Here is a 13,881-nt window from a genome sequence, read left to right as displayed (position 1 = left end):
GCAAAGATACTTTCATATTCGCCCTTGTAAGTCTGTTGTGACCATGGAAATTGATAAACCGCCATCACTAATATTCATCAAGAGTGGTATTATTGTTCATTGCACTTTTGCAAATATTGCAGTCTAAAATAATATCATACTATCCACATGTATACCCACTAAGTCATTAGCTGCTCCGTATTGTGCATGATTGTTCAGGCATGACAAAATTCGTGTTGCTGAAGATCAATTCGCCATGCAATGCTAGCAACAGTTGGCATGGAAAACATATTTGCTTCAGCAAGTAAAGGAGCCTAGAATACTGTGAGCAGGCAGCGAACAATCCATATCTGAATGATGATAGGGAAAAGAATTGTTGGAACGATCTTTGAAAAGATAGAGAACTCCCTGATTCGCTCCAGACACTCAACATGAACTCGTAACGTGGCAATTTGTTGCGTTTTCTGGACATCTTCTAAGGCCATCTGTTGCTTGATCGCTTGAACGGGGGAATGTTCAACTTTACGCCATGTGGCATCAAGAGATCCCGGATGTCAAATCCTTGGTCTGCCATAATCAAAGTCCTATAGCCGGCTACTGGCAGAAGATCTAAGTAGTGGCTTCTGATTGTGAGCTCGTGGTCACTGGTGGTGGATCCCGTAAATGACTTGGAGGTAAGCGCCGCACCACCATCTGGGGTCATACGGATGAGGTACGTCAAGGTAGTAACGTTATGCGTCTTATATGAGCTGTAGAGTTGCAACTGCGCAGACAGACTGGAAGCGATATTACATTTCAGCACTGTAGCATATATGATCATGAATGTTGTAGGATGCAGCTTTTTGAAAACATCCAGCAATCGCTCTGCCACTTGGGAAGGACGCGGCGAGATTGGTATGTGTGCCGTGGCGAAGACTAACCATGGTAATGAAAAAGCTCTCCAAGCCAATTAACTTAATCTTCCGTTCATCACCGGGTTTCCTTTTCCTGGGATCGGCATCCACTGGTTTACTGCGAAAGGGAAGACGCTCTTATAATCAAGGTGAAGAAATTGAATACATGCATCAAACGCAGCAAGCAAAGGAAAACCAGTGTAAAACTGAATGTCAGAGTCTTCAAATCGAGCTAAATCTCCAGGCTGAACTCCACTTGGATATCGTTGATAGCGACTATAGTATTCATCAGTGAAATGGTTAGAACACACCAGTATATTGTATGACATGATGGTACCCGTAGCCATTCCGCTCATCTCGACGAAAGGCGGCAATCCAAGACTTTCCTGTGTCCAACTCGTCACTGCTCAAGCTCTTAGCTTCTCCAGTTTTTCGATTCCCTGCTAGCAGGGAAGACATTGAACAAAGTATTTTGTCTGAACGTCGGTCGCTGTTGCACTGCGGAACGCAGCAGTGATCGCCTTTCCCATGGCTAAAAAATCTGGAGAGATCTTCTAGAAAACAAAACTAAACCCTTTACAAGAACTAGGCAGAGAAAATCCAGTGATCGTCCTCATTATATTATTCTAGAATGTCGATCGCGATCGCGATCGCTTGAAGAAACATAGTTTTTAAAAGACACAAGCAAAACAAAAAAAGAAAGTCACTATTTTCTCGACGCGTGGCCGGGTGGGTGAGTACACGCCAAACGCGGTGATTGATCGTTGCGGTTCAGGAACAAGAGCTCGCGCGTGACTCGTAATGCACTGCATGTACATGTATGGTGTGCCCGGGTCACGCATTCAGTGCACATGCCATGCCCCGCCAAGTCACTGTGTGTCTTATTTTGGCAAAAGACCTATTGGGGATATGATTTGTGCGAAGGGATTCGGGAAGCGCATTAAAGCGGTCAGCACCAAGGAATGAAATAGATCTGTATCCAGCTTGAGCTTGCACAATGGGTAAGGAAAGGGAAAAATTGACTTGGCCGCGGGTTACTCTGTCTGTGTGAGCGCAGTCACGGCGAAGGGAGAACATGTCAGAGAGGAGTGAACTGCAGATATTGTGGATGCAACGGAACACGAAGAATATGGACTTAGTATGATATCTTTTGTCTAAGCTAATTATGTGGTATCGCTCTAGAAAGTATGATGTCCGCGTGAATGTGTCATGCTCAAATATGCATCTAAGTGCTCTCTTACTTATGCGCAGCAGCTGATCTCTCACATTGTCAGCGAGGCAGTGGACGTAGGCAGTGCTGGCGTACTCGAGCTTGCGCACACTATACAGATGTACATGATTACATCACTACATCTCCCCCTTCAAATAAAAAAAAGAAGAAGAAGAAATCAAAATAAAGGAACATGATGAAGAAGGAAAAGCCAATTAATCGCAGTAAGGGTATACAGTGCCACCTGCCCCGCGATACAATTATCTCCGGAGGCAAAGTGCTCACAGATGAGGACATTGAACGGATGCTACATGACCATGACGCGACCCAATAGGACACACCAAGGGCATCCCCAGTGACACAACCACCCACTGACACCAACGACGGAAAGCTAAGTATCACCCGTGCATGCATTTCTAAAAAAGATTCTCCTTTGTTAATTGCCCACATAAAATATCTGTAGCCTCTCTTAAATAAACTGCATGAAGTTCAATACATTCTATTCAAACATAAGATTGACGTCCTAGCAATCTCGGAGACATGGCTGAAAACAGCAATCCTGACGGCTTAATCAAACTGCCTGGATACGAAGTACACAGAAGAGACTGCAAGCTAAAGACAGGAGGCGGTGTATGTATCTACGTCAATGACAAACTTAAGCACAGACAATTACATATCCTCCAAGATATCGAAGCCGTTTCCATCCAGTTAGTATTGCCGCACAATCCCATGAACATAGTATGCACGTACAGACCCCCTTCATCCCCCGTCACATATTGGGAGGAGTTGCTCAACACCGTTGATGACATCGAATCACACACGAGAGAAGCTCATACCGGCATCGTGCTAGGCGACCTCAACGTCAACATCGCAGACCACCAACACCAGCAGTACAGGCACTTCCTAAGCTTCTGCCACGCTACCAACTTACAGAACGTAGTTACGTCCCCAACCAGATTTCCGAGCCAATCGGTGCTAGACTTAATCTTACTACCCCGTACAATTTATCCACCAGCACGCATCTCCCATTCCTCAGGGAGACAGAGCATCATCTACCATGGCTGTTCCGTTGAGCCATGCGACGCTTCCGATCACCAACTAGTAGTTTTAGAGCTGTTGGATACATCGCACTCTGCGCCGCAGAATCCACCAGTCAGAACCCGGAAGCCTCCTATAAGAACCATAAACGCACAGGCATTCCAGGCAGAGATCACCTCAAAGATGTCAATCGTCGAGAACCAACCAACTGACCTCAATGCAAACATTGAACTTTTTCAGGGCTCCATCACCTAAGCTTGATCACCATTGCCCCGTGAGGATAGTTACCTTTTCCACTAAGTATAAACCCGCACCATGGGTCGACGACGAGCTACGTAAACTGCTCTACCGCAGAAAACGAGCTCATAGACTCCTGCTGAAACAGCCGGGTGACCAGCAGCGAATCCAGTCTTTCCGAGCGCTTCGCCGACAGTGCAAAATCACCATGCGCCGTAAGGAAGCCAATTACTTTCAGGCTGAGTTCATCAACAACAGACGGAACCCTAGACGTCAGTGGAGCGCTATGAACAGCCTACTTGGCAGAACGAAAGTCAGCCGTGAGCCTGGAGCTAGTATTGCAGACATTACAGATGTATTCTCAGAAATAGTTGGACCTTTGCTGCCAACAGAGACTTCTGACGCCCTGACGCCGGCATCCGTGCCTGATCAACCATCCAACATTCTACCTGGTCTGCCGTGTGGCCCCCAGTCAGACGGCACTCTAGTTTCTTTTACCCGAATCACAGCGGAGGACGTTAAAGGGGAAGTTAAGGCAAAAATCAAAATTTCACCAGTTGTAGTCTTCGGGGTGCTGAGTCGAATGGTCTTGGTCCGAGAAAGCTGAGACGCTCCCTTCCTACTTGAATCCCAATCGAACTCGCGCACTTCCACCGAAACTGGGTGACTGCGCCCTACTAGATGGGGATTTGTATGCAAAATGTCACTAAAAGCGCCATTTCGTTCTTATAAAAGCACGGGTGACCGCGATTGGCCCATATGTTGTAGTCTTTTCGACGCTGAGTCGACTGGTTTTGGTCCGAAAAGGCTGCGATGCAGCGTTCCTCCTTTATTCCCAATCGAACATGGTTGAACAAGTGGTCACGTGCTCCTGGGTGCCCAGATCACCTGGTCACCACGCCAGCAGGCGACAACTTTCGCACCAAGGTTCAACTCCAGTTCAACTCGAGTGACAGGACTGCACCCAAAAAAGGTCAAACAGGCTAGTAAGTTGTACCCTGCACTGCAGGTACGGTGACCAGCTGACTGGTGTGCGCAGGAGCACGTGACCACTTGTTCAACCATGTTCGATTGGGAATAAAGGAGGAACGCTGCATCGCAGCCTTTTCGGACCAAAACCAGTCGACTCAGCGTCCAAAAGACTACAACATATGGGCCAATCGCGGTGATCCGTGCTTTTATAAGAACGAAATGGCGCTTTTAGTGACATTTTGCATACAAATCCCCATCTAGTAGGGCGCAGTCACCCAGTTTCGGTGGAAGTGCGCGAGTTCGATTGGGATTCAAGTAGGAAGGGAGCGTCTCAGCTTTCTCGGACCAAGACCATTCGACTCAGCACCCCGAAGACTACAACTGGTGAAATTTTAATTTTTGCCTTAACTTCCCCTCTAAGTTCCATCTCCGTGCTATGGACAGTCGCAAAGCAAGCGGTCCTGACGCCATCCCCCCGCTCGTTTACAAACTTGTGCCTGATCAAATTGTACCAACGCTTGCCTCTCTCTTGTCGTTATCCCTCGAAACTGGAGAATTCCCAACGCCCTACAAGCTAGCACATGTCCGTCCGATCCACAAACGCGGGGACGCTTCCGACCCTCGCAACTACAGACCCATCTCCCTCCTTCCTCTCATGTCTAAACTTCTCGAGAGGTGTGCGCTAGAGCAACTTACGCAATACATGGATAGCGCCAGTCACATGGAATCCCTCCCTGCAGTTCAGTTTGCGTACCGCAAAAACCACTCCTGCGACGATCTTCTCGCTCTGGTGGCAAATGATTGGAGTACCTATCAAGCAACGCTTCTATACTAAGACTACGCTTGCAGTGCTATTGGCTTCACCAATCCTGGTTCTCAATAAATTACCGGCCTTCATCAGTCAGAACTTGTGACGAATGCGATGGACCATCTGGTATAGGAGTGAGCAGCCTATCGATTTGTCTACAGTGGTTAATACAGTAAAATCCCGCCAGAGCGCCCCCACCTCCTCCACCCTTCGAGAAGGTCCAGGTGGGGAGGGGCGGATGGGCGAGTCCTACTTACCGCATTCAGTACTTCATGAAAAAGTACTCACCGGCCCTACAAAAGCTGTTCATGCATCTCGTACATCGACCAAAGGTCAAGAGCCAGGAGTCGTACAGATCTGCAGACCCATCAAAACTCTGGGTTTGTGCGATCCCTGGTCAAGAGGGTGGGCACTGTTTAGGCCTTGGCGGATAATGCTCGAAAAGGTGGCAGATTCTGCTTTTTTTGCACCGAAATTGGCAGAACCATACAAACCTTATGGCGGGCAATTCCTCGAATTCTGCTCCATTTCTTTATCCACATACCAAACATGCATGAAACTTACCAGAAAAAGTACCGAATTCTGCCAATTTTTCTGCCGGCATTATCCGCCAAGGCCTAGCACTGTTGCGTACATTTCCAGCGGGGTCGAGCACCCGCCTGCAGTAAAGTACAGCATCACAGAGTCATACGAGGATACAATCAATCACTTCCCTGACAAGAAGTCAGGGAGGAGCGGGTGGGAGAGACGGGGCGGGGCGCTCTGGCGGGATTTTACGGTACATGCGAGCGATTGGCTACCAAAGATCGGGTAGCCCTAGGCGGAAGTTCCGACAATGCCGGGAGAAAAATTGGAAATTCAGTCGCTATTCGCAAATTGTCGTTATATCCGCAGTCGTTATTAGCGAAGTTGACGATTATAGAAGCCTTGCTTGATAAGTTTAACATGTTTTTGAAGTCGACAGCATGTTTACATACAAGGCTCAGTGCTCCTGACTACAACTACCGTATTTCCCCGTACTGTATACAGTTAGTACGTACTACTACTAACTTTCGAACTTAGCAGCCACATGAGTACTAACAAGTGTACATAACCCCCCAGAGTGTGCAACGCCGATCCAGCTCTGCATAGGGTCTTGGGCTGTGTTTACATGTACATGAGGCGTTTCAACCCGGGTTGAGTTCGACCCGGGTCAGATTTCAACCCGCCATGTGCACAAAATGAATGGCGCGTTTACATGACGCATTGCGCTTGACCCGGGTTGAAATTTCGCCCCTCCCAAGGGGAGGGTTGAAACAAGAGTTATGTACTCTTGGTTGAAACCAACCCGGGTCAAGAAATTTTTTTTTTTTTCTGTCGACACTGCATTTATTCGCACAGCAGAAAAGCAACCAACAGAAAATCACGGAATCATAGCAAACAAAACAAGATCATCGGATAATAAAAGTGTGGCTAGACACGGCTACTCCGCAAGAGTCTCAGTCACGCAAATGACAGTCGTTGACTGCCAGCACAACAGGAGTGGCAGCATCCAAACGACTGCGGTAGGGAGAAGCACGGTGACCACGGAGGCTCATGTTGCAGGATCGAACCAAAGCAAAGGAGACAAGAGAGCGGATCCAGGACATGACGGAGGAGTAGGGTTCATGCCGCTTCTCCGAAACCATATGGCCAAGACGCTTCAGGAAAGCGTGGGCTACCTTGCCGCACCCACCAGATGCACTGAATACCAGTGGGAGAAAGGAAGCATGCTCCACCTCCCTGACGCGTTCTTCGTAGGCCCTTCTCTTCTGCTGTTCGTGCTTGGCATAGGTGGACGCGGGAGTTGAGGAAGTGTTCGAGCGCGCATGAGGGTTAAAAACCCGAACATCACAGAACGTGCGCTCAAAACGACTTTCCCAGACACCAGATGCCGCCACATCAAGACGAGCACCATCTTCCAAGATGGCAGAGCGATACCGGAGCCTTTCACCCTCCAGGGGCTGCAGAGGAGGTTCTATCTTCACATCCGTTGCCACTTCACGCAGTAGGTCGGCTGTCAGGTCGCGGATCGTGTTATGGCGGAGAGCCGGGTATCCACCAGTTGGGCACGAAAGAGCATGGCTGGTGTTAAATGCCTTGCCACACACACAAGTGGATGGCAGGCGGGGAGGGACCCAGCCGAACCGCAGACAGAGTGCGTCTCTGAAGGCGCCTTTGTGGAGGACAAACCCGAACTGCTTCAGGGGCCGGCAAGTTTTTTTTTTTTTTTTTTTTTTATTTACTTGAAAAAGCACATAACCACCAGGAAAGCTGACAAAGAAAAAAGAGTAAGAAAAGACAGATAAAAAGAGAGCTGAGAGAGAGAGAGAGTTGGGGTACGGTTAGGGGAGGACGAGACATTGAATGGTGGTCGCCACAGTCACAGATAGTAGCAGTGCTGGTGAGGCTACAGGCACTCCACTGACCATTAGGTCTCAGTATCGCCATGCCGGTAACGCACCAAGAGACAAAAACGGAAGAAAATCTGAAGCGCAATACATGAATGGTAATTACAATATAGGTAATAGGGAGAGTGGTGACCAAGAGAGGACAGTATAGACCGTTAGTATGGGGTGCTTCAATGCACATCCCCAAACCGAGAGGTGCGATCTGGAAAGAACAGTGAGACGATCAACATGATGGGCTTCAAAGCACGTCCCAAGACCATGGCTGGTCTGAAATGTGTTTGTTGACACCTTTTTTAAAAGCTGTGAGTGGAGAGTGATTGGCCAGACGGGGAAAGACGTCCTCGGGGAGGCTGTTCCACAATTCAAGGAAACAGTAGGGGAAGGAACGTCGAAGGTAATCGGGACTGGTGCCGGGGGTGGTGTTTAAGAGCTGTTCCCGGTGCTGGCGCTGAGCATAATGCTGCCGGCGGGTTCGAACAGTATCGGCCCGTGGTTTTGGGGGAGGGCGCATGCGTGTCAGACGGGGTGGGCCCTTGCAGTTAACTACCTTGTAGAGATAAGACAGCCCTGCAACCGTCCGTCTGGCCCGCAGACTCTGGAGGACGGTGGTGGGTCCAATCATCTGCATGGCCTTGCGCTGTGCTGTGTCCAACTTCCCAAGGTGGGTCTGGGTAGCACCAAGCCAGGCTAGTGGGGCATACTCAAGTATGGGCCTTACAAAGCCCTTATAGACGGTTAGGCGTCCAGCAGCATCCAGGATGGGGGCTGCCTTCCGCATGAAATGGAGGCGTTGATGTGCGCGCACAGAAAGCTGGTGGAGGTGGGCGCTGAAGTTGAGCTTCTCGTCGAACACCACCCCAAGGAGCTTCAACTGGCTGCTGACAGGAACAGGGGTGCCAAGGAATTGGACAGGGGGGAAGTCTGGAGGGGCCAGCTTCCTGGTCACGGACATCAGCTGTGACTTAGAGGGCTCAAAGGTAACCCTCCAAGTACTTCCCCAGGCTTCCAGCTGGTTTACGGCTGTCTGAAGTGCAGCTGCGGCGGCCTCTGTGGTCTGTCCAGGCATGACAGACGTGTATAACGTAGTATCATCAGCATACACGGCAATGGAGACGCTGGCAGGTAGCTGATCTTCGGCGTCGTTTATGTACACTAGAAACAATGTGGGCCCTAGGATGCTGCCCTGAGGGACGCCTGACCGGATGGTAGAGGGGGTAGAGGTCTGTCCCCCAACAACAGCTTGCAGCTTCCGGTTCTGGAGGTACGATGTTAACCAGGCCAGCAGTTGCCCGCCAATGCCATAGCCTCGGAGCTTGCAGAGGAGCCCAGGGTGTGAAACCCGGTCAAACGCGCCTGCTATGTCTATGGCGAGGGCCTGAATGGTTCCGCCCTTACTGGTGGTTAAAGCCCATTCATGCTGGAGTGACGTTAGTAGGTCAGCTGTGCCGATTGATTTCCGAAAGCCAAACTGGTTGGCAGACAGGAGGGTATTGCTGTTGAGATGGTTGATGAGCTGCTGGTTGACTATTCTTTCCATCACCTTGGATACTACACAGAGCAAGGAGACTGGTCGATAATTACGGACATCGCCCTTGGCCTTGCGCTTGTGGATGGGAACCACATTGGCTACCTTCCAGGCTGTAGGCTGGTAACCATGGGAGAGACAAGACGAGAACAGCTGCGACAACGGCTTTGAGAGCTCAGACGCACACTTCTTTAGAACGCGGCAGGAAATGGAGTCTGGCCCGGACGCTTTGGATACTTCAAGACACCGGAGCTGCTTGAGCACTGCTGATTCCCGGAAACGGATTTGACTCAGGATGGCGTCAGTGCGTGGTGGGAAAGGCGGGAGTGTGTCTTCTGTGAGATCGTTTGGGATGCTGCACTTCTCTGCGAAGAATGATGCGAAACAGTCGGCCTTGGAGGAGGCCGTGGTACATTGCTGACCATCGGCCCCCTTTAGGACAGGAATATCAGATGTGCGGGATAGACCTCCTGCACGCTTCATGTTTGACCACCATGCTTTGTCACGTAGGTTTCCATTCGACAGCTTGTTCCTCAATGGGCAAGTGAGCCAGTTGGACGCTCCTTTCTCGGCCGCCATCCCCAGGGTTCGCTGGGTGGGCGCATCACATGTGGCCAAGAGCTGACTGGCTTGGTTTCGAGCGGCTCTCCTGGTTGCTGCTGCTGCAGTTAGCTTGGCAGCATGGATGGTGGTGGGCACTTCGTCCATGTTGGTATCTTGGTCCAGTATCCGGCTCACGAGGATGTTGGTGACAGCGACAGACATATTGTATTGGTCCGTCAAAGACCTCGGGTCAATGAGACCAAGACCACCTTCTCGACACGGGAGGGACAGTATGGCGCGCTCTTCGTCACCAGGTGCGGGGCGACTGGTTAGAGCAGGGATGAACCGCTGTCGGATGGAGTGCTCCAGCGGGTCTAGCAGTCCGCTGATGCCTGGGACCGTCCGGGCCACAAACGACCACTTGTGGCGGAGGCCATGAATAAAAGCAGCGTATGCCGCTTGTGGCTGAGTGGTGGCGAAGTCAGCCAGTCGTCCAACCTCTAGCGCCCATGTCTCTACCTTCTCTGTGACATATTGCTTGCAGAATTCGGGAGACCCAAGTACCGCACCGAGATGCCGCCAGCCATCCGTGCGAATCTGGACTGCCGTGTCAGCAAACAGGGATTCTGCTTCCTGAAGATGCTCCGGCTTCACAACAAGAACCGACTTGGCATCATTGGGGAAGTACCCATATGCTGGGCCTCGTTGCTTAAGCAGTGACCACCAGTGATGCAGCTTTCGAATGGTGGAAGCGGCAGTGGAGTCGTCTGCATACCACGACTGGAGTGCTCCGCTCTGAGACACTTCCTGGATGAGAGGAACGGTTGCCAGGGCATACATAGCCATGGCTAGTGGATCTCCCTGCGTGGTGCCTTCACAAGACAGGAGACCCCCCGGGTCAAGAAAATCGTACTACAAACGTACTTCTGTGCGTATCTCGCGCCAGGTTTGAACAGCACTGCAAATGCCAATTTCGCGCGAACGGATTCACGTGACCATGCAGGACTGTAGAAGATTTTTTTTATTTTATTTATTACTCAAATTTTGAAGATCAAAAGGAAAGCTTTGCAATAATAACAACAATAAAACGTAGCCTGTAGAATGTAAAAAGTCACTGAGTACAGTTTAATTCAATATCCATGTCCAGTATTTATAATAAAAATAATCTGCTGCAATTTATAGATTCTCACATGCGAGCAACCTGTTACCTTGGCCTCAGCAACAACCAGCTCAGCAGACTCCGGATGCCGAACCGATCGCTCACGGAAAAGACCCCGTGAACCCCGCAAACACATGATGCATGATCGCAACAGGGCAAATGAGAGACGGCATCTGATGTAAGACTGTAGAAGTGGACTTTTGGCGGCATATCAGTATTTGACCCTTATCAACTGTCTTCATGTAAACGCTCACCTCTTTAGTATAGTACAGACTTTCAACCCGGGCTGAACTTGACCCGGGTTGAAATTTCTCATGTAAACACAGCCCAAGGTCGAGCGGAATCGGATCTTCCGATGTCATGCGTAGATCTACACTTCATACAAGCGCAAGGCCGGTCTCGAGGCAGGGTACCATCGTTTTTGATCCAAGAGCACCCGCGACTCCCCGGGTTCCCCTCAGATGTGTACGGTATTATGACGCAAAGATCCGATTCCGCTCGACCAAGACCCTATACTATAGGCCTATGCAGAGCTGGATCAGGCGTTGCACACTCTGGGGCCCAGTGGGGGGTTATGTACTCTTGGTATGACTCACTGAGCCTGATCTAGATCTGCTCACTAGCACTGAAATCCAGTCGGTCACTCAAGTGCGCGCCGGGCGTTTGGAAGCCTGCGAGTGCGGTTACATGTACTTGAGAGTTGAGTGGTGCGACTGGATTTCGCAGTGCTGTACGCTACATGACAGTGTTTTGTTGATATGACATGTATCAGTATGCCAGAACTCAGAAATCACCATACAAGGTCACAGGCGTGATCAGTGCAGTGCATGTTGAAGATGAGATTATTTTTGTTTGAGGTGTGTCGTTCAGCTGTTTTCCGACTTTCCCATGTGAGCAATTAGTGTCTTAGTGATACACTTCTAAGAAGAAAATAGAAGAATACCGCTAAGCAGCAACATAAATTTCAAGTCCGGACGGCTGTGCTAAAGGAAGCTACGTACGAAGACGGAATCAAAATAGGTCGGCAGGTATGAATTGGTCGACGTTCGTGCTGCTGCTGGCTGCACCAATCTTGGTCCTTGCCAACCAGCACCACATCGATGAGAAACGAAAACATAGCCATGGTGCTGCACCAGCTGAGGGGGAGAGCAATGGAGACGCTGCCCAGGTACCCCACATCATCATGTACGTTATCGATGACCTGGGATGGAACGACGTGAGCTATAACGGTGCCGAGTTCTCGACGCCCAACATTGATTTCCTGGCCAACGCCGGAATCAAGCTGAACCAATACTACGTGAACCGCGTGTGCTCGCCAACAAGATCCTCGTTCATGGCTGGCCGCTACGCGTACAATATGGGCCAAGATGGCAATGTCATCACTAACGGTCATCCGTACAGCTTGCCTCTGAACCACACAACGCTGGGAGATAAGATGAAAGAGGCTGGCTACAGCACCCACGCCATAGGCAAGTGGGACTTGGGATACTACAAATGGGAAGCCACGCCGACTCGCCGTGGCTTTGACACATTCTACGGATACTACAACGCTGACGAGGACTACTTCACACATAAATGTGGCGCAATGTATGTGAATACAACCACAAAGAAACGAGTGGTGATGACGGGTGTTGATTTCAGAAACAACGAGGATCCGGAGGTCGATCAGAACGGTGTATACAGCACTCATGTTTTTACAGAGCAGGCCGAGGAGCTGATAATGGCTCACAACGCAACGAAGGAGCCGTTCTTCCTGTACATGGCGTATCAAGCAGTCCACGGCCCGCTGGAAGCACCGCAGAAGTACATTGACATGTGCGCGCACATCAGCCGAATGGACCGGCGGATATTCTGTGGCATGATGATGGCTCTCGACGAGGGGATCGGCAACATCACCAAGAGGCTGAAAGCGTCGGGGATGTGGGAGAACACGCTGATCGTGTTCACGACAGACAACGGCGGCCAAAACCATGTCGGCGGAAACAATTGGCCGCTGCGCGGAAACAAGGCGACCATGTGGGAAGGAGGCGTACGCGGTATTGGCTTCGTGTCTGGTGTGGGCGTGAGCAAGCCATTCGTCTACAACGGATTGATGCATGCAAGCGACTGGCTACCAACGCTTGCTAAGGGTGAGTCTCAGCCTATTTGCAAATATGGCGGCAAAGCAAAAATGAATTTGGCCCCATATATTAAGGTGCAGTGAGCTTGTATATGAACTTAGCCCTGTGCTGACAATTCATCATCTGCCCTTACAATTACTAGTATATCTAAGGCCACACGTTTTTATTTCTATGTTTCTCGTCACCCGTTCGCATACGATTCGGGAGTCTGGAAGAAAAAAAGAAAGAAAAACTGTGCTGCACTGACTCCTAGTGGAGACTAGCACACTCATGCACATGTACATAACGTGGCCTGGCCTGCGCAACACATGATGCAAGGACGGCATGTTTGTGCGCAATCTAGCTGCACATGCACATATTGTGACAGAAGCTCCTACCACATACTAGTTGCTAACTATGGATGCTAATTTGCATGGTGGTGTACGGTGTATTGGTGGATCTTAGTGTGAACAAAGGTCTAATAAACTTTTTTTATTTTTCGGTCATTTTTTTATTTTTTTCCACCTCTCGCATACGTTTTTAGATTTTCAGGTGACGAGAAACATAGAAATAAAAACGTGTGGCCTAAGACTGTCGGGATTTGGGACAGCTCTAGACAACAACAGAACGCCTGATCATTGCCTTCTACTAAAGCTGGCATCAGTATTATCAGTGGGACATCATTCCTCAACCCCCCCCCCCCCCCCCCGTTACAGGTAAGGTGATAGTTCTGTCCGCAGATTGAGTGCTTTTGAATAGTCTACCTGGTATATTTCTTTTGTTTCCTTTACACATAACCGAACCTTGTCTTGACTGTACCTGCAAACTTATTTTTCTTGTCCAGTTGGAGGTGCAACACCAGCCACAAAGCAAGTCCTTGACGGCGTGAATGTCTGGCAAGAGCTGATGGCCAACACGACCTCGCCACGCTCGGAAGTCCTGATTACACTGAACCCTCCCCGGACGACAAAGCCTGCCCATCCAAACCA

At 49.9% G+C, this 13,881-nt stretch overlaps 1 protein-coding gene across 1 annotated transcript in view; it reads left to right on the top strand.

The window, feature by feature from the left end:
- The first annotated feature begins 11,663 nt into the window (after positions 1-11,663).
- The window catches only part of LOC135817998 (arylsulfatase B-like), a 6,470-nt gene continuing 4,252 nt past the window's right edge, over positions 11,664-13,881 (top strand). Inside the window, exons 1-2 of the mRNA XM_065331311.1 lie at positions 11,664-12,922; positions 13,737-13,881. The exon at positions 13,737-13,881 is cut by the window's right edge and continues 14 nt beyond it. Coding sequence (XP_065187383.1) covers positions 11,824-12,922; positions 13,737-13,881 — 1,244 coding nt within the window. The 5' untranslated portion in view covers positions 11,664-11,823. The remainder of the gene's footprint in view (positions 12,923-13,736) is intronic.

This window comes from Sycon ciliatum, chromosome 5, assembly GCF_964019385.1.
Source record: "Sycon ciliatum chromosome 5, ocSycCili1.1, whole genome shotgun sequence".
NCBI classification, from domain to species: Eukaryota; Metazoa; Porifera; class Calcarea; order Leucosolenida; family Sycettidae; genus Sycon; species Sycon ciliatum.
The sequence above is the reverse complement of the archived record's forward strand: the minus strand, read 5'-3'. Positions and strand labels throughout refer to the sequence as shown.